Raw genomic sequence first — 18904 nt, forward strand, 5'->3', positions numbered from 1 at the left:
AGGGAGCCGAACTTAAAGAGCTCATCGAGCTCAGCGAAAACGACAAGGTTGTCGACGGTTCTCTTAAGGTCCATTGGTGGATTGGAGGTGGATTTGGGGTTTGGAGGAAAGGTACGTGGTTAGATAAAGCGAGTAGGCGGTGGGTGGAGGTTGACTGGTGCACGGGTGTGGAATAACCAAAGGCACAGTTATTTGGGGATTCCCAATGAATTTAAGGAATATTTTTATATATTTGGAATCAGGGGACTCAGCTCAGTATAAATTCCAACTTTCAGCACTTTTGGACCACATTTCCCTGAAATACACTGGCCCTCTTCTGCCTACTACGCACAACTATCAACACTTCGCAACAGCCTACTTACTCTTCCAATGTCGTGGGGCTGGAATACCATTGATTCCGATGCGGTACGTGTTTTTGCGTCCACGTGACACTCCTCAACCATATACTAACCCTTCCAGGGCGTTTTCACCGAATTGGTCGAGCGTTTGGGCGTCCAGAACGTCCAGTTTGACGAGCTCTACTCCATAGATAAGGAATCGCTTCTTGCCGTGGCGCCAGTGTACGCTGTGGTGTTTTTGTTCAAGTATAGTAAGCTTGACCGGGAGTATGCGGCGAAGAAACAGCCAATTGACGGTGAATACGATCCCGATTATGCTGAAAAGGGCATCTTTTTTGCCAATCAGACCATCCAGAATGCTTGTGCTACGCAGGCTGTGCTTAACTCGTTGCTTAACAAGCTTGACGATATTGAGATTGGGGAGGAGCTTCATAACTTGAGGTCGTTTATTGAAGGTTTCGATCCAGAAATGGCCGGGGAAACGTTATCCAACTCCGAGACGTTAAGGTCAGTTCATAATTCGTTTTCTGCTCCTAAGTTCATTGATAGTGACCAGTTGCCGCCGCCAGATATGGACGATAAGGACGACGGGCTTTTCCATTTCATTACTTACCTCAATATCAACAATACCATCTATGAGTTGGACGGGTTGAAGCAGTACCCTATCAAACACGAGACTTTGGATGCGCCAGACCATTTTTATGATGTTCTTCCCCGGGTGTTGCAAAGAAGAATCGATAAGTACCAGGGCGAGATCCGTTTCTCGTTGATTGCAATCACAAATAACAAGTTGGAGCAGTATAAGCTCTTGGGTGATGATATGAGTGTCCAGCAGGAACTCGTGAAGAGAGAAACGTGGAAACAGGAGAACAAGTTCCGTCGTCATGACTTCCCAAAGCTTACGGTGGCGCTTTTGAAGAATATCCTGAAGGGAATGAGCGATGAAGAGTGGGAACAGCTTCTAAACCTGGCGAGACTGAAATCGCTTGCACGTCAAAGCCAGCGGTTCCTCCAGTAAGTTGAGGGAAGTTTTTGATTCTCAGGAGTCATCTGAAGGTTGAACGAAAGGTTTAGCATTTGCATGTTGGTTGTTGTCTCTGGTATAAACAGAACAGTGTTCTGGAAAGTCAGGTTCCATACTCCATGCCCTGGCTTTTACAACCCAAGCCTACAGCGATCTATCGTATATATCAATGCAAATGCTATGTATTCAGTCTACTCCCAGTCGCTGAACAGGAGGAAACCACCGCCGCCACGGGAATGTCTGGAGAAATAGTCAAAATCAATACTGACAGCGTTACCCAACAAAACAGCACGCTGGTCAAGCGTCAATGGGCCCGCCACGCTAGGGTACATCAGGCCCATGCCTGCAAACGATGCTGGATCCATACGGACAATGTAGACACCGGTATCAGTGAAAAGCTCTCTTCCCAAACCGACCCAGTTTCTATCCACAGAACCAACCACGTCGCCATCCTTGTTGTACACTGGGAAATCAAAAGCAAGAAATCCAGAGTCAATTGCACCGTACTGTTCATATTCATCTGAGACGTCATCCTCAAGCTTAAACAAGTTGTATCTTCTACGCCACAAGTGCCATTTCTGAACGGATTCACCGATAATCTCGTGCATAAGGTTGCCGTTCTCGTCGTAGCCAGGCAAAAGAGCCTTGATATGCGAATTGATAAATGAAAAAGGTCTCTTAATCGTAAGGATCTTATCGCCATAATTGTTAAACACATCAAGCTCAAATGGACGGTGCAAACGGAAAAACTGTCTTCCCAACGCCTTCATGATTCCAAAATCCTTCTCCTCCATATACGCAATTTGTTCACCGTTGGAGTTCATGATCTTGTACCGGTTAGCCTGTTCAAAGCCAATAACAATGTTCATGAACTCGACCTGCCGCTCAATGACCAAAGTTGGCTCTTTCAAGATATCATAAATTCCGTCGTGCTCTGTAATGATGCCGTTTTCGTTAGGAGGAATATCGAAAACAGCTCTGAATTGAGTAGGGTCGTTCATGAAGCCTTCCTGGTTCAGCGATGGATTTTCATGGTAGTAAAACTGGTTCTGGCCATTTTCAAAGCCTTGTCTCTCCTTACGTGCTTTTTGGGCCTCATTGTACTTCCTGACCTCATCTGGACTGATTTCACGAGCTTGTCTGGTCTTCCCTTGGTACCGAACAAGAGCCGAGGAAGTTGTAGAAATGGGTCTTTGGAGGATGTTGGGTTTTAGAGGGCAATGCCTAACTTTGGGCAACGCACGACTCCATAAAGGTAGCATTTTAAGCATTGAATAGGTTGGCAATTGGGTGGAGGAGCAAAAGAAGGTAGTTGGCGATGGAGTTTCCAGAGGCAAGTGTTAGTTGGAGGGTGGTGTGTACTTGTGTGCAGTACAGACATAAATACTAGTACTACAGTTTGCAGCCATTCTTATAACTACTCTAAAGTCTATCGTTTATCAACTTTTTACGTAATGCAGACGGCACGTTCTGGGGCCAGCCAGATCGGCGGCCACGTGCTCTGTGAATAAATACCATACTTTAATCAAAAGCAGCGGGTTAAGGAGGGAGTGGTGGGGGGAATAAGGTCAGTTAGTAGATCAGTGGCTCTACTCAAGCTTCTTGTTGCTGCCAGGCAAAGCATTGCCAGACAAAACGCCCTTCATGAACTCGTAGACAGTGAAAGTGACAGCCTGACCTGGAGCAACTCTCATGATTCTTGGAGTGATACCCTTGTACAAGGCACCCACACCTTCTTCCTTGATCAACTGCTTACCGATCTTGGCGATTCTGACCCAGCCAGATTCGTTGGAGGCGTAGGTGGATTTCTGCAATCTGGTCTTGATGGTGTCCAAAGGAGCGTTGGAAAGAGGACCCAAGGCACCGGAGAACAAACCAATCAAAGAGGTTTCCCATGATGGAAGAACCTCCAAGTTCTGGTAGCCCTGGAGGTACTCCTTCAATTTCGAGTACACGGTAAAGTTAACACCCTGGTTGGATGCCTGTCTGGCAGCAGTCAAGGAAACACCTCTGTACAAAGTCGAGAAACCTTCTTCTCTGACAATAACGTAAGCAGCGTGGAGAGCGTTTCTGTACTTTGGCACGTCCAATGGGTCAGCCATAGAGTGGTGCTGAGCTTGCAATCTGATCTTGACAACCTCCATAGGGTTCACCACAAGCACAGCTTCGGTGGTACCGGCACCCACACCAGCAAGGAAAGTGTTACCGGTGGAAATCTTACCCTCGTTGTCCTTCAAGAGAGATCTGTAGAACTCGTACGACTGGAAACGAATACCCATCTTAGGCACAATACCAAGCACCACAGCTCCAAGACCTTTATAAAGCGACATGAACGTTTCCTTCTGGACAATGTTGATACCAGTTCTAAGGAACCCAGGTGGCTTCTGGCCAGACTTTCTGTACAACTGCATTCTCACCTTGACGGTGTCCAATGGATGACAACATAACGCTTCAAACAAACCAGCGACACCGCCGGCAACGAGATCGGTGACGGAACCTCCTTTCTTTTGAGTAGACATTACTGGAGATGGATATAAAGCAAAAGGTGAAAAAAGATGGAAAACCCGTTTTCCAGTGGGACCTCTGTTCCTTATATACCCCACAAAAACCGCTCTGTATTTTTCATAGTCAGATTTGTTCCTTTTCCCCGAGGTCCCGCACCGGGAGGGTGCTCCAGGGTGGAAACACGTCCCTCCCGGAAGAACACTTCCGCCAGGGGCTAGACCCCGCTCGGGGTATAAAAGGCGGCCGATTTCCACTTTTTCTCTTTTTTTACGATTATTTTACCTCCCTATCAGCCATAGCTTTCTGCCTGTTCATTCACTGGCTTGTGTTTTCCGGGGTACAGGCGACATCCGCGGGACCGGGCGGCTGTTTTTTGAGTCGCAATCGAGTCATTTTCCGGGGCATATAAGACAACCACAGGGAAATGGGCTTGTGTGCAGTACGCAATAAAAAACCCAGCTTTCTTCTTTATTGAACGTTCATGTTCGCGTCCGATGGAGGAGGTGTTTTTATTGGATGATATGGAGGAACAACAAACGGCTCGGCGTTTTTAGACGTGAGTTGGCACACGATCAATGGGTCGGTTTTTGGTGCTGATAAGTGGTGGTGGTATGTGCAGGAGGGTGGAAATTGAAACGTTTGAAGTGTCATAGTTAAGGAAATTTAGGTTATGGCAGGTAGATTTTGGGAGTCGGTTAGGGGCCTGGAAAGGTCTTTTAGAGACGGTGGTGGTGTTGGAGCGTGGATTTGGTGAGTGTGGCTCGTTAAGTATGGGGAAACTGGGGATCGCGATATCTCGGGAACCAGCGTAGATATGAAAATTTCGAGACCACCACTAAACTCGGAAAGTCTTATTCACCCTACTCATACCCTCCAATGGCTTCAATTACACCAAAATTGGGGTTTTGGCGGAGGGTTGAATGGCCTGGGGTAAGCTGGTGTACGGGTCTTTTCTGGAAAAAAGTGTCGGTCCACCGCTCGGCAAAATGGGTTTATCCGAGGACAAACATGCCCGAGCCGCTTATTTGCAGCCATTACGTGGGAAATTGTGGAAAAAAGAGGAAGTGGTTAGAGGAGGAAGATTACTGTAAGGGTTGAAGGTTTAAAATTTGGGCATTGAGGGGAAGCGGTGGTTTATTGGATACGGTCGTTTTTGGTGTCTCAGGATGTGAAAAATGGCAAAAGTAGAGATTCTCTGTTTTCTTCGTTTTTGGACAAACTTTGGTTTTCTTGGATTTCAAAAGCCCTGGAATCATCTCAATGACGTAGTGCTTCATTTTGGCTGCAAATTCTTCGGATGTAAGCAACCGAAAAGGCAAACCGAGAAGATATGGTGATTTTCGAACCAGACAATGGACACTGGAACGAACAAAGAGATGGAAAGTGCCTTCTTCTCGGACTTGGCGGGTTGAAAGTTTCCGTTCTGTTCAATTCAAGGTTATTTCTTTAAAAAGAGACTTCGCTTTCCAGTGGCATACGTCAAAACCTTGTTTAAGGTTGGCCACTGTCAAACGGATAAACCTTGGATTGGTCGGTTCCTTTTCTTCCTTTTTTTTTTTTTTCTGTTTCTTGATCTCTTCAGATTTGTTTCTTTTGGCTGCTTTTCGTTGATCTTTGGCGGTTCATGATATCCACAGTGGTAGGCTTCTCATGGAAACCTGACTGTTTTCCACCATCAGCAACAGAAACGCTTCCAATGGCTGATCAACTTCGATCAAACAATGTCGCTGATGATTTAAGACCTTTTGGTCAGCCCCAGGGATCACCAGAGGCGCTGCTTCTTTCTGTAGGAAGGGAAATGGCAGGAATCACAGGGAGATGCTTTAACTTGCAGATTTGGAGTAAACAGCAAAGGAAAGTCGAGGAAAAGTAGCTGGAAAAGGTGGAGGACAAAGCTGAGCAATGGCAACCTTCAACTGGAAGGCTGTGTTTGGTTGTATCCTTGGAAATGGCATTGGAGGAGCAGAACTGGGAAATATGATACTAAACGGAATACCCATAGTATTATGTCTTCCAGAAGCCATTGAGTTTTGAGGAGCAGCATAGACATTAATTGAGAGCCACTTAGTATATTGAAGTCCATTGGAACCAGATTTGTCAACTTGGACAGCCCATTCTTCAACTTCACTTTTCTCAATACTCACCAACGACAATGCCCCACATCCACTCAAAGCAGCCAAGCAACGACAGTCAAACTTCACCACCAGAAAGCTCAAAATCTCCTCTTTCATCTAATCTCCATTCCAGCCCTTCATTCCATGCATAGCCCTTCCTGACCTTCCCCAACACAAACAGCCAAATCCACCAACTGACACTTTCCACTTCCACCAACGCCGTCCCAACTCCCCATCTACCCTACATCAATCGCAAACCTTATTTCCATTAACCTAGCATATTTGTTCAATCCATTGAGTCGGTTTCCCGCCGTGCTGCCAGACCTCCTCCAAGTAAACCTCTAAAAACAGAATGGCATCATGAAGACATGTCTGTAGCATCGGCTCCATCCTCAGAACCTCACTTTCAATCGTACTGGCCCATCTGTAATGGTAAATGAGATGGCTGATAGCTTCTTGCAACACGTCCATCTCGATCTTGCCAATACCTCTTTGCCATGCCACAACGGCAAGAGTACTATAGTTAGTAGAAGCTTTGGATAAAGAATTGGTCAGTCATACGGCTTGTGTAGCTCAAAGCATCCATGGAAGTGTCTTTGCAAAGCAAGAAGCTGGCTCACTTGTGGAGAATCAGTAGACAAGTCCATTAAGAGAGTGTCTTCGTCCCAATACTCTAGAGAGTAGATACGCAGAGCGCCTTTGAGAAACAGCTTCAAGTAATGCATCGTAACGGAGGGAGGAATTGAGCTATTAGAAAGTGTTTTTAAAGATAAAAGTGGGTGCAAAATGTGCTTGTGTCCCCATGGTAAGGTGCTCGCGCACAACGCACTTAATCTATGGAACGTCAATCAGCCTTAGGCCTTTTCAGACACTGGAGGCTCGGCGGGGGCGCCGGCGTCGGCCGTGGTATCGTCAAGAGCACCAGAACCGGTATTGTTCTTATCGGCCTTCTTCAACTCGTACAAACGCTTGGCCTCACGGTGCACATCCTGAACCTCCTTCGAGATCTGCTTATAGAACTCGTGCACTTTAGCGCCAAAGGGGTGGGACGAAGCCTTGTCAAAGTAGTATTGCAACTTCTGCTGGTACGACAGACCCTGGAACGACAGGTGGAGAGTGTTGAACTGCTCCTGGGCCTTGTTGAGACCTCTGTTGGCATGCGAGCCAGGCTCCTGGCTTCCCACGTACTTCTGGTCCAAATCAGTCAAGAAAGACTTGAACTTGGTAGTGTAGCCCTTTTCATTGTCAAATTTCACAGCCCTGTTGATCAAATCGTCCGACAACAGGTACCCCAGGGCCAAAAGCTGCGCCAAAATCGCCAGCTTGGGCTTCTCCTCCTGCAGAATATCGTCGTAGTCGCTATCGCCAGTAATTGTAGCCGCATCAGCCTTCTCCAGCGACAGAGACTGGATCTTATGGTCGCCAGCACCCTCCTGCTTATCAGGCAAATCGTCATACGAAGGAAGACTCTCCTCCTTCACCACAATGGGCACAGAATCCAATTCTGCATCGTTCAAAAGCAACGCCGTCGAAAGCGCCTTCTCCAGCTCAAAATTCACCCTATACTTGTTGTACCCATTTTCATCAGCGCCTAGCTCATCCACCAGCCTGATAACGCCACAAAAGGCGAAAAACTCCTTCAATTTGGGTGCTGCCACCGACTTGGACACGTGAGAAACAGTGACTGAAGACATGATACTAAAAAGAAAATCAAATATCCAAAAAATGGAATGTGGCGTTTCACCTGGAATCAGCCGTCCTTTTATATGTGGGGGAGGGGAGGGCCCTTATGGAAGTGCGGCGTGACGGCGGCAGAAGGAAAATCAGTGCATTGGGTAAATGTACTGTGGTGTACGGGTGTATTGGGGCAGCTGGGGGCTGAAATTTCCTTCTCTAAGCATGGGCAAGTGTTGGGGAAAAGCCCAATTCGGCAGCAGATCGAAGGTGGGAGGAATGTGATGACAGAGGGGGGCAGCAACGAAGGAAATGGAGGGATCTGATTGGCTGGAAAGTGGTGGCAAATGCAGGTCGCTTTTTGTTCTTTGGTCTTTTTTGGTTTCTCTCTTACAGCCTCTTTTTCGCAGCCAATCTATGACCGTGATAATGTGGATAAGGCTAAAAGTTATGGCAAAACAACCAATGGAATGGCAAATTTAAATTCCGTTCCTTCATTGTCGACCTTGTAAGTTTGGATATAGTCGGCATACAGTTTCATGGAATCGTCGCTGGACTCAGGTTTGGCGAATTCGTTGAGGAGAAACTTGCACACGAAGAAGTACCGAAGGTCCATGAATTTTGATGATTGGAATTGCTGGGAAATGTGGCGGGGGAGGTTGATGATGCTTGAAACGTGGAGGTTATCGGCAGTGTCGTCCCAGTTGGCGGCGAGAGCTGTAGCGAATAAGTTTTGTTTCACTGTAGGCGTGACTTTGTAGGTGTTGACGAATTGTTTCTTTTCTTCAAGATTAAAGATCTCGTGGGCTTCAACGTGGGCGTGGAAGCCTACTATCCGTGCGCCGTCGTCGTTCTGGCGGTCAATGTCAAGAAAGAAGTGCACTTCGTCGCCCACATGGTAAAACGGTTTGGACATGGTAAGTGTACAAAGACCAATGCTGTTGACTCTAATTTGGTAGCTGACCCTTAGTTTAGCTGGCAACTGCGATATAAGACCTTTGTATTCGGTCAACGACTTCGAAACAGAGCTTTTGCGTCGTTCGTTTGCTGCCACAACTTGTACATCGCTTTCTATAAGTGTATCGATATCACGAAGCAATTTCTCCTTGGAGCCCTTTGGCTGAGGCTGTGAAAGCACGTTCTCGTCCCGCAATTCGGCCTTCCACGCCTTATCAACAAACGGTTCTTGTAAGTAGTCATGCTGGAGCCATTCTCTATCCCAGCCTTTTTTGCCCAGACGAAACTCGAACGGGAAGTAGATGTTTCTGGGACTCAATTGGCCGTTCGACTCCTCGGACGCTCCTACAACAAGTGAGTACCCAATGGAAACGAGTCCTGCGTCGCCTGCTGCTCCAGTCAGCTTGGTGTTGTAAGAAGGAGGAAGGTTATTTGGCGGTTTTTGCACTTTGAGAATATACTTTTCCAGCTCGCCATGCTTGACCTTGCTGCTTGAAAACAAAAGCAGCTGTGCTGTCACATAAAAAGGCACAATGCTATGGCCAACTTCCTTTGCCAAATCGTCAGCATGGTTTTCAGCATTTTCTGGAACTCCCGTCAACGTATTAAACGGGTAAACAAGATCATGAACCAAATACTGAGCCCTGGCATCGTAACTATGCAAATTGAGGTCACTCACACCGCCAGTTCGATTCTTAGCAGCCTCTTCGCCAGCATTGGCCTTAAGAAACGGTGTTTTCTTGATTGTCTCGATCTGAAGCTCCAAATCGTCGTTTCCGTAAAGCTCCAAGTACTCTGGATTCTTCCAGTACGGGTTATTAGCAGCGTTTGCAGACCCATCGCTGCCTATAAGTCCATTCAACCGAATGTATCCAATAAGCTGGATATAGCCTAGTAGAAGCAGTGTTTCTTTAGGAGAATCCACCAAATGTGTCTTTTCCAGGGAGAAGAAGCCCAGGAGCCAGCCAGAGTCACGTTTTTCGTCTTCCTTGGTTCCATTGGATGCAGTTCCATTGGCAGTTGGTTCTTCTTGGGTACTGGAAAACTCAATGTGGCATTCGAAGAAATCGGGTTCTTGAGGCAAGTCTTTATATGTGACAGCCACGTGGTACCCATTGAGAGCATCTTTAGATAGACGAGACCCTAGGGGCGAAATTGAGGGCATTTTGGGGAGTTTGGGTGGGTTTTATGGAGTAGTGATAAATCAAGGTGTTGATATCTCGAGGGAGTATGTGCAGACCATTCTGGGGAAATGGATAGAGAGGGTAAGGATGTACAGAAAAATGGTATTTATTTGAATGTTTAGTGACTCTAGTGGAATGTAACGGGTGGTAAAGGACTAGAAGTTGACTTAGTCTTTGTTGGTTTGGTGACAGAGCCCGGAAGCATGAAGAACAGGGACAACGAGATAGACGAACAAACGCAGGGTCCCTTGCCACTAGTTGGATTAAAATGCTTCAGTGATGGATGTTGGATGGGAAAGTGTTTGTCAGAGCCAGCGGGAGGTTAGCGTTCGGAAGACACGTAAGCTTTGTTCGAAAGACACAGATGGGGCATCAGCCTCAACGGTTGTCTGCAATTAACAACATCAAGCTCGAGAGCCAAAACCAAAGGGCTTCAGTTTAACCTTTTCAGACCCTCTGGTTCTGTGAACGCTGCTCTGTTCATCTTGTTCCTTTAGGGGTACCTTTACGTCTGCTGTGGCTGCTCCTGTTTCTGGTCGTCCAGAGCAAGCTGGCCCTCCTTCACCAAGGCCGGTTCGCCCTGCATCAAATTGGCCTGTGCCTGGGCCACATCGCCCAGCAAAGATGGATCCTGGCCAGCTCCGCTCATCTGGTGGAAGTCCAAGATCTCAGAGTACATCATCACGCGCCAAGTGTCCACAGGCAAGTCAGCATCGTTGAAACTCCAGTCGAACTTGGTTTCACAGGCTGGCTCATCGGTAGGGTCGTGGTATGGCTCCATGTACTGGTGGGTCAAGGCATCAGCAGCGGAAATACGCTTCTTGGGGTCGAAAATAAGCATCTTGGAAAGCAAATCGATCGCCTCGGGCTCCACGTGAGTGCACTGGCCAAAACGTTCACTAAATGGAATAGGTTCTCTGCGAGGCAAAGACTGGACGAAACGCAAGGTGTTTTCCGAGCAAATGGTCTCAATGACATCAGGTGGAGGCAGGCCCAAGAGCTCCGTGATGATGGAAAACTGGTGGACGTGGTCTCTTCCCGGGAAAAGCGGCTTGCCCTCGATCATCTCGGCCAAAATACAGCCCACAGACCAGATATCCACCTCAGTATCGTACTTTTGCCACGTCAACATGATTTCTGGGGCACGGTAGTACCGCGTAGACACGTAACCCGTCATTTGCGGGTCCTGAACTCTAGCCAAACCAAAGTCACAGATTTTTAGGTCACAGTTCTCGTTGATAAGAATATTGGACGGCTTCAAGTCTCTGTGGATGACGCCAGCCAGGTGCACGTACTTGAGACCACGCAAGATCTGGTAGGTGAAGTACTGAATAAACTGTTTCTCCAACGGACGAGACGTCAACAAACGGTGGAGATCCGTGCCCTGGAGCTCGGTGACAAAGTAAATGTCCTCCAAAGGCGACAAGAAGATATCCTCAAGGGTGATCAAGTTCTCGTGGCGCAAGTGCTTAAGCAACTTCAACTCACGGTAGGTTCTCTTGGCAAGCACCGAAGTGGAAAACGGTTTCATGATCTTCTTCACCGCCACGTTCTGCCCAGTAAGCTTGTCGACCGCCAGGCAAACAAGGCCAAAAGCACCCATACCAACCGGATTAAGGTCGGTGTAACGGGACGTGATTTCGAACACAGTGCCGAAGATCTGCGTACGGGTGAATTCTCCAGAGGCGCTCATGGGGAGGGGGGACGTAAGATGTAGGGAAAAGTAAGGGGATGTAATGGAAAAGAAGAAAAGTGTTGATGGTTGGAATATTTGGGATTTTCGCGCACCAGCCGTAAAGGCTGTGGAGGAAGGAAGAAGGTGAAGAGAAGAGGACAAAGAAAGGGGGGGGAAGGGGGTGTCTCGGGGTATATAAAGGGAAGGAAATCCGCTTGTTTTTGAGAGGGAAGTTTTTTTGAAAAGGCAGCTTTGGGGGCTGGGAAGGGGTGGATGATGGGTGATGGACTGGTGGTTGTTCAGGCGGGCCCTGGTTTAGCCTGCGTTGCAGCGGCAGTGTTGCTGAGACACAGTAACCAAGTGGAGGAGGAAGAAGTGGAGGGAAGTGAAGGAAAGGGAAGAGAGAATGGGGAGTAGAGAAAGACGTGGATTTCACTGGTATTTATAGTTTTTGGTTTGGGAGGTTTAGGTTGGTGGGGTTAGTTAGGCTGGTTACTCCTTCCTGGTTTGAGATCTATGAATAGAAGTATGTGGGTGGAAGGCGTTGGTGGCGAGAAGTTGGTTGTGGGAAGTGGTGGGGGTGGTTGATGATGGTGGATTGGAAGAGCTGGTTTGGTTATTTTGGCTCTGGCTGGGCTGGAAAGGTGAGTTGCTGGTGGTTTACTGTTTGAAGAGGTGCATCGCTCGTGATGCACCCAGAAGGTAAGACACGGCTGGAACTATGATGTCTTAGAAGAGGAGGTTATTACAGTGGCCTTAAAAGCAGCCTAAATGGATTTCCGTGACTTTTTATTGGTTTTGATGGACAAAACTGGGCCTCTTTGTCCTTATCTACCTGCTTCTGGTCTTCCAAGCCACGGGCCGGATCTGACTGGGGCTCGTAACAAACCCGCCCCACGATGACTCTCTCGGGTTCTTAACCTCCGAGGGGTGGTTGAGGGTTGTGGTGAAGCTTTTTGGAGTTGGTGTTGGTGGCTGGGTTGGAAGAAATGGAGGGCTTCGAATGGAATGTCTCAGAGTGGAACATCACAAGAAGTGACATCAAAGGGCACTTTTAAAGACAAATCTGAATACCCAGATAACGTCAAAATAGGCTATCTCAATTGAACTGGCAATTCAGAATACTAACTGAATGCTATAGTGCTGTTACTGACGCTCTCCAGACTTCCCAGCCAAAGAACATACCAAGACCCTGAATATCAGCCACATCTCCCAAATCCATCATCTAACGACCCTTTCCCTTCAAATCACTTCTTCTACAACTCACACCCCTCTCTCTACACCCTGCTACCGTAAATCGTCTATTCTTTAAATGCAAATGCTAGCGAAGCTCCATCAACCGCTTCATGTGTTTTTCGTGGCCCAACTCGGCAGGCTCCTCCAGTGCCTTCTGCTTGTGAAGATCAAACAACGGCCAGAACTTCAAGTTCTCGTCGCCTGCCACTGTTGCCAATGTGGTCCCGTCTGGACTCATGCACCCACTGAGCACTCTAGAATCGTGTGCCAGCGTAATCTCTCCAGTTTTCTGGAGGGTAGGGTAGTTGAAAAGGGAAATGCTATTCAGAGGGTAACCGTGTGTGGCCACCACTTCATAGCCTGTTTTGCTTTCGTAGCCCCAGTTGAGTGAAGATATCTGGGACTCGGTTTCAATCAGGTTGACTCTGGCGCCTGTGGATGTGTTCCAGAAATGGATGGTTTTGTCTGATGTGCCGCCGCCGGTGGCTAGAAGCGAGTTTTGAAACGGACACCACGCCATGGCCTTTACGGCAGCTCTGTGGTTGGTTTTCTTGAAAATAGGCTCCAGGGTCAGCCTGGCGTCCCAAACAGCAACCAAGTTATCGTTGGCGCCCAGACAGAACTGCTGGGAATCAGCTCTATACTCCAAACCACATATTTCAGCCACATGGGTGTTTTCCAACTTGGAAACCAAGTGGTCGTTCACTCTCACGTCACTATGGTAGATAGTGCCTTCTCTGGACCCCAGCGCCAACAAATGAGACAGCCAGCAGTGGGCAGCCACTCTGGAGCCTGTTCCGTGCAGAAGCGTTCTTAGCCTCAGGTTGGTTTCGATATCCCAGATCTCTATAGTGCCGTCTTCCTTACCCACAGATATATAAGAGCCATCTTCAGACCAGCGCAAAGAAGTGACAAGCATGGAATTGCCGAGCTCGCAAAGAAGCCCCACCAGGCCTGTGGAAGCGTTCCACACGTATACTGTGTCTTCCAAGCCAATAGCAATCAAGTTGCTCAGAGCCCATGCTACCAAGTTCAAGTAGAAGTCGTCTACGATATTTGGAGCGTCAAGCACCCGTTCAGGCGCTGTAGGGATCTTTTTGGCTCTGGCAGAAGCCACGGAAGGTCTAAGCAAGCTGCCCAGTTTAGTAGCACTCTTTTGGTTGACGCTGCTAAACACACTGAGCGGTTTGCTTCTTTCTGGCGGTGCTGGTCTGTAGCACAAAATACGAGAATTCACATCAAGTCCACACGCTTCGGCCACATGATGCTGGTATATTTTCGACGTTTGCGCCTTGATATGGGTTTGCGGCAGGGCATTGGGATGTGGTTGTTCGTTCTGAGGCGTGAGTTTATTCAGCGTCAGGTTGCGGTGGCTAGGAATGAACCGATCTGTTTGAGAGGCCTCAGCTGGCGTTAAAAGCGACGTGGAACGACGAAGTTTTGCTGGTTTCGGCGGCAGAAGCATAGGGTTCCTAGAATCACCAATTGAAGATACCGAAGATGAAAGTGCCGGCTGCAACTTCATCACCGGCAACGGCGGTCTCTTTGGCGCCAGTCTGAGCTCAGCAATCAGCAGTTTCGCTCTAGCTCGCATCACCGGCGGCTCCTTATCCAAAATAACGGTTTTCCTCTTCGGCAGCACCACCTCTAGCGACCGTTTACGCAGCGCCAGCGGACGAAGGTTATCCATGGTGAAGGAGGACGCCGTTGAGTCGTGGAAGGGCGTTTTGAGGTCCATGAAGAAAGTGGTGGAGAAGAAGAATTGACGTGAAGACGGCGCTATTAAGTTTCCCAAAGAAGAAACAGAGGGGCAGCGAAGAAATGGGTGGGAAATGGCTGCGAAAAATGGTACAAAGCAGTGTTGATGTTGTAGCCGGATTGGGAAGTCATATTGCACTTCACCAGGGCATCCCGAGGAACGAGGGATGCTCTGGAGGAGTGCAATATGACGACAATGTCATTTAACAGAATAATCCTGGTTTACTGGATTTATGTATTTTTTGTTCTTTTTTGTACTTTTTTGTGTTCTGTTGGTGGTAGCCTTCTTCTCTTCCTCTGGTTATGCTTGCTCGGTGTTTTCGCAGCCATGGAAGGCTGAGGGGAATGGAGTCACCAGAGAGCAACTGGGGAATAAAAAGAGGAATGAGGCAATTGAGAATGGGAATGGGAATGGGAATGGGGAGAATGGGGAGATTCAGGGGTTCAGGGGAGGTGGGAGAATGTGGGGGATGGAAGATGTGGTGAGTTGGGTGAGGTGAATTGAGAAGTAGAGGAAGGACAGTATTGGAAGAGGTGGAAATATGGGAGGAAAGAAATGAGGCTATAATTTTAAGAAGTGTTTTTTGTTGGTTTTAATGGGTTGTGGAAGGAAAGGAGGGGTGGAGTTGTGGGAATGGTCAGTGGTTGATGGTTGGCTGGTGTAGTAGTAGTACTAGTAGTAGAAGTGGTAGTAGTGTAGTAGTAGAAGTAGTAGTAGAAGTGGTAGTAGTGTAGAAGAGTATAATTAGGATAGGTGTTTACGTACTGACAATGGGAGGTAATTACACCAAATGCCTTTTGAGGTTCGTTTTTGGCGGTAACTTTTAAGAGACTAGCTTTTCTGTACCATAGGGGTTATATCTTCTTAGGTATGCCATTTACAGAACGAATGAGATAAGTTTCAGTTCCAGTAACCATGGAATTGCAATGAGAAATATAAAGTATACTATGTGCCTTTAACTATGAAGGCTTATGCTTTTTAAGGTCACACATTAACGCCTAACATATAGTCGTGTGACGCTTGTGGATGGTATTTGTGGCTTGGAGTGGTTGGAGAGTACGGAGCGTTTTAGTGTAACAGGAAAGAAGTAAACTGGAGGCTTAGGGAGGGGTTTAAAGTGAGATGGCTTTTTGTTTGGATGAAGTTGTTTTTGGCGAAGCCTTAGGCGGTTGGGCTTAAGTAGCATTCAGTGTGCCCTAATGGATAGAGAGGTCTGCCAATGGATAGTATAACAAGGTTTGGTTCGTCTATAGACTATATTTTTACCTGATTTAACTAATTTAAAATCAACGAATCGTAATTTGACTGAAGATGCTTGTCAATAATTTGTCCAGTTGGAATACTCCCAGCTAGGGTACTTCCCATAGATGGAACTCTCAAGTCACCAATTGACCAATTGACCAATTGACCAATTGACATTGAACAACTTTAAAATCAATACTGGAGTTTGTTAAAATAGGATTGGTGTAAAACAGCTTAGAATTTTCATAAAAATGGTTAGAAGACATAGGCTGGTCTGTGTTGTTTCCATATAGACCTGACTCTCAGAGCACCCTCCAATGAACACACCAGTCATATGTATAGTTCCATGGATTTCGTTCTCATCTTTACAGTTCCATATAAATTCAAGAAACGAAAAACGAAAAAAAAAAAAGAGTAAAAACCAATTATTCACTGTTTTTCACTCTCTTGAGGAACCGCTTATGGCAGCCATTGACTGAACCATTGACTGTCCACCACCCTCCACCAACCCCCACCTTTCTCTCCAAAAACCAACAAATCCATGCCTTTTTCACTTAAATAGAACTTCCTCTTCTATTTTTTTCATCCAGTACCCCTTTTCTTTCCTTCCCTCCACCTTCAAGTCCTCCCACCACAATGGTTGCAAAACGAGCAGCCTCACAAACTCAACCAACCAACCAACCAACCACCACTAAATCACCACCACTAAACTCCAAAAGCAGCCCAAAACCTTCCCACTACTAAACTCTACAAACCCTTTAAACCACCAATCACCTTCATTTATATACTTTTTTTGGCCTTCATTCTCCCTTCTCTTCCCTTTCCCTCTCCAGGTCCTCACTTCCTCACTTCCTCCAACCACTTCCCACTTTCCACACAACCCTCCAACCCTCCAACTCTCCCTTTCCCAACCTCCCAACTCTCCCAAAAGAAAATCCACTCTTCAACCACTCCACCTTCCACCTTCCCTCTTCCTTCCATCTCTTCCTTCTTATCTCTCACGTGCGCTCCTCCACACTTCTCACCGTTAGCTATCAAACGAGCCTTCCATCTACAACTCTTCTTCTATGGGCCAGGGACCGTCACAGCCCAAGATCACGGCCCAGGATAGGGCCATTTTTCAGCTCAAGCGACAGAGAGACAACCTCAAACAGTACCAGCGGAAATTGGCGGTGATTATTGAAAAACAGCAGGGGTTGGCCAAACAGGCCCTAGTGGAGGGAAAGAAAGATAAGGCCAAGTTTTACCTACGCCTGCGGAAACAGCAGGAGCTGACCATCAACAAGACGTACGAGCAGCTAGGGAACTTGGAGAATCTTATTGGCACGATCGAGTTCAAGTTGATCGAGAAGGATGTGGTGTATGGCTTGTCTCAGGGTAACGAGGTGCTCAAGAAGCTCAACAGTGAAATGAGCGTGGAGAAGATCGATAAGGTGATTGACGACTTGGAGGACGAGAGGCTTAAGGTGGACGAGGTTTCCGATATGCTTGGAATGGGCTCGTTGAGCCATTCTGAGGAGAACGAGGTGGACGAGGAAATGGCTGCTTTGGAGCGGGAGCTAGCGCCCAAGGAAGCCGAGAAGCCCCAGGAGGAGCCCAAGGAGGATATTCTGCTTCCCGATGCGCCTACGAAGGTTCCGGAGAGAGAGGAGCCGGAGGAGGTTCCCCAGGAAGAACAAGAGGAGGAGGAGCAAAGAACCGCTGTTCCAGCGTGAGCTCTCGTCGTCCTGCTATTGAAGATACTGAGTCTTCCCACCTGATGCATTCACCGCCAGAGGCAAGCCTCTGGCCTTTTCATTACATCATAGACTGTTGGCCAAGCGCCTATATATTAATTCACGAAACACTAGATTTGGGAATGGATATTCCATTAGTAGACGCTTTAAGTCTGGCTTCTGGTCACCTACACCTCTTTCACCTCTTCTTTCCGTTTTTTCTAACCTATGTCCATGGCCATGTTAGTGTGGCCCTTATCTGTGATGGAGAACTCGCTCCTCTTCTTAATCCCCGTTTAACTCAACCATTCCAAAAACTCTGGAGTAAAGTAACTGATAAACAAACGGGCACCAGCACGCAAGAAACCCTGGTGAGACTCGAACGCAATAGCCTTCAAATCAGCAATACCCTTATCGGCAGCAGCGTGCAACATGGCATACTCTCCACTGACCTGATAAACGCAAAGAGGGTAGTCCTTGCAAATTTTCAGCGCCTCGTTGACGATATCAAGGTAGAAGGTGGATGGTTTGACGATAAACGCATCTGCACCTTCATCGATATCACGAACCAACGCTCTTCTGGCCAAACCAGAGCCGCCAGAAGGCAACTGGTACGACTTTCTATCGCCATGAGAAGGAGCACTTCCGGCAATATCCCTAAACGGACCATAAAGCGAGCCAGAGAACTTGGCCAGGTACGACATCACAAGCACCTTATTCTCGAGTTTCGCCTGGATAAGCCCCAACTTGATTTCCTTGATTCTGCCGTCCATCATATCTGACGGAGCCACGCAGTTGGCGCCTGCTTTGGCGTAGTTCACAGCCACAGCACCGATTCTCAACACCGAAGGCTCTCTTTTCAACGAACCATCGTCGTTCAATATCCCACAGTGCCCGTGGTCCGTATACTCACAAAGACACACGTCACACATGATATACAAGCCCGGAAAGTTCGCCTTCAACAACTTAATCGCCTGAATGACCGGTCCCTCTGGATCATCAGCTGCCGTGCCCACCTCATCCTTCACTCCATCTTTCAAAATCACGCCAAACAAAATCACCGCCTTAAGCCCCTTTTCCACCAACGGCTTCACGTACGCAAGCAACTTGTTAATACCATGGCGCTTGATCCTCGGCAAACTAGGAATCTCAATCTCTTCATCCTCCACATCACTTACAAAAAGAGGAAAGATGAACATCAGTTTCGTAAGCTGGCGTTCACTCTGCCACTCACGTGCCAACGGGTGGTTGTAGCCGCCTTGAAGCACCGACGAAATGTCAGTACCTGAAGGAGGAAGGTACTCTGCCTGGTGCATGGTTAAGTAGTAGTAGGTGGAAAGATGGAAAGTTGGAGATGAGTGCGAACTGGGGAAGCTTTATATAGATAAGGCCAAGGAGGGGAAGACTGGTGGATTTTGATGGGATTTGGTAGGATTTTTATGAAAATTGGAAATTGAAGTAAAGAAGACGAGGCGGTTTTG

At 47.5% G+C, this 18904-nt stretch overlaps 9 protein-coding genes across 9 annotated transcripts; 2 read left to right on the forward strand and 7 right to left on the reverse strand. All coding sequences in view use genetic code 12, as the record gives it.

Annotated features, from left to right (window-relative positions):
* Positions 1 to 369: 369 nt before the first annotated feature.
* YUH2 (Yuh2p) lies at positions 370 to 1356 on the forward strand (the record flags this gene model as incomplete). The annotated part of the gene is made up of 2 exons (XM_025487943.1): positions 370 to 411; positions 460 to 1356. 2 exons carry the CDS (start codon positions 370 to 372, stop codon positions 1354 to 1356), a joined length of 939 nt encoding a protein of 312 aa, XP_025341751.1.
* A 197-nt stretch (positions 1357 to 1553) lies between these two features.
* On the reverse strand, positions 1554 to 3881 carry CXQ85_004320 (uncharacterized protein; the record flags this gene model as incomplete). Its single annotated transcript, XM_025487944.1, has 2 exons — positions 1554 to 2553; positions 2956 to 3881. The coding sequence occupies 2 exons, from the start codon at positions 3879 to 3881 to the stop codon at positions 1554 to 1556; spliced, it is 1926 nt and encodes a 641-aa protein (XP_025341752.1).
* A 2373-nt stretch (positions 3882 to 6254) lies between these two features.
* CXQ85_004321 (uncharacterized protein) lies at positions 6255 to 6706 on the reverse strand (the record flags this gene model as incomplete). The annotated part of the gene is made up of 2 exons (XM_025487945.1): positions 6255 to 6498; positions 6543 to 6706. The coding sequence occupies 2 exons, from the start codon at positions 6704 to 6706 to the stop codon at positions 6255 to 6257; spliced, it is 408 nt and encodes a 135-aa protein (XP_025341753.1).
* Positions 6707 to 6835: 129 nt separating this feature from the next.
* Positions 6836 to 7675, reverse strand: CXQ85_004322 (uncharacterized protein; the record flags this gene model as incomplete). The annotated part of the gene is made up of 1 exon (XM_025487946.1): positions 6836 to 7675. One exon carries the CDS (start codon positions 7673 to 7675, stop codon positions 6836 to 6838), a length of 840 nt encoding a protein of 279 aa, XP_025341754.1.
* Positions 7676 to 8103: 428 nt separating this feature from the next.
* On the reverse strand, positions 8104 to 9777 carry CXQ85_004323 (uncharacterized protein; the record flags this gene model as incomplete). The annotated part of the gene is made up of 1 exon (XM_025487947.1): positions 8104 to 9777. One exon carries the CDS (start codon positions 9775 to 9777, stop codon positions 8104 to 8106), a length of 1674 nt encoding a protein of 557 aa, XP_025341755.1.
* A 524-nt stretch (positions 9778 to 10301) lies between these two features.
* Positions 10302 to 11489, reverse strand: HOG1 (mitogen-activated protein kinase; the record flags this gene model as incomplete). Its single annotated transcript, XM_025487948.1, has 1 exon — positions 10302 to 11489. The coding sequence occupies one exon, from the start codon at positions 11487 to 11489 to the stop codon at positions 10302 to 10304; it is 1188 nt and encodes a 395-aa protein (XP_025341756.1).
* Positions 11490 to 12792: 1303 nt separating this feature from the next.
* On the reverse strand, positions 12793 to 14445 carry CXQ85_004325 (WD40 repeat domain-containing protein; the record flags this gene model as incomplete). Its single annotated transcript, XM_025487949.1, has 1 exon — positions 12793 to 14445. One exon carries the CDS (start codon positions 14443 to 14445, stop codon positions 12793 to 12795), a length of 1653 nt encoding a protein of 550 aa, XP_025341757.1.
* Positions 14446 to 16775: 2330 nt separating this feature from the next.
* Positions 16776 to 17423, forward strand: VPS20 (ESCRT-III subunit protein; the record flags this gene model as incomplete). Its single annotated transcript, XM_025487950.1, has 1 exon — positions 16776 to 17423. One exon carries the CDS (start codon positions 16776 to 16778, stop codon positions 17421 to 17423), a length of 648 nt encoding a protein of 215 aa, XP_025341758.1.
* Positions 17424 to 17719: 296 nt separating this feature from the next.
* HEM2 (porphobilinogen synthase) lies at positions 17720 to 18739 on the reverse strand (the record flags this gene model as incomplete). The annotated part of the gene is made up of 1 exon (XM_025487951.1): positions 17720 to 18739. The coding sequence occupies one exon, from the start codon at positions 18737 to 18739 to the stop codon at positions 17720 to 17722; it is 1020 nt and encodes a 339-aa protein (XP_025341759.1).
* Between the last annotated feature and the right edge of the window lie 165 nt (positions 18740 to 18904).

Source organism: Candidozyma haemuli, assembly GCF_002926055.2.
Source record: "Candidozyma haemuli strain B11899 chromosome Unknown G_2014730914, whole genome shotgun sequence".
Taxonomy (NCBI): domain Eukaryota; kingdom Fungi; phylum Ascomycota; class Pichiomycetes; order Serinales; family Metschnikowiaceae; genus Candidozyma; species Candidozyma haemuli.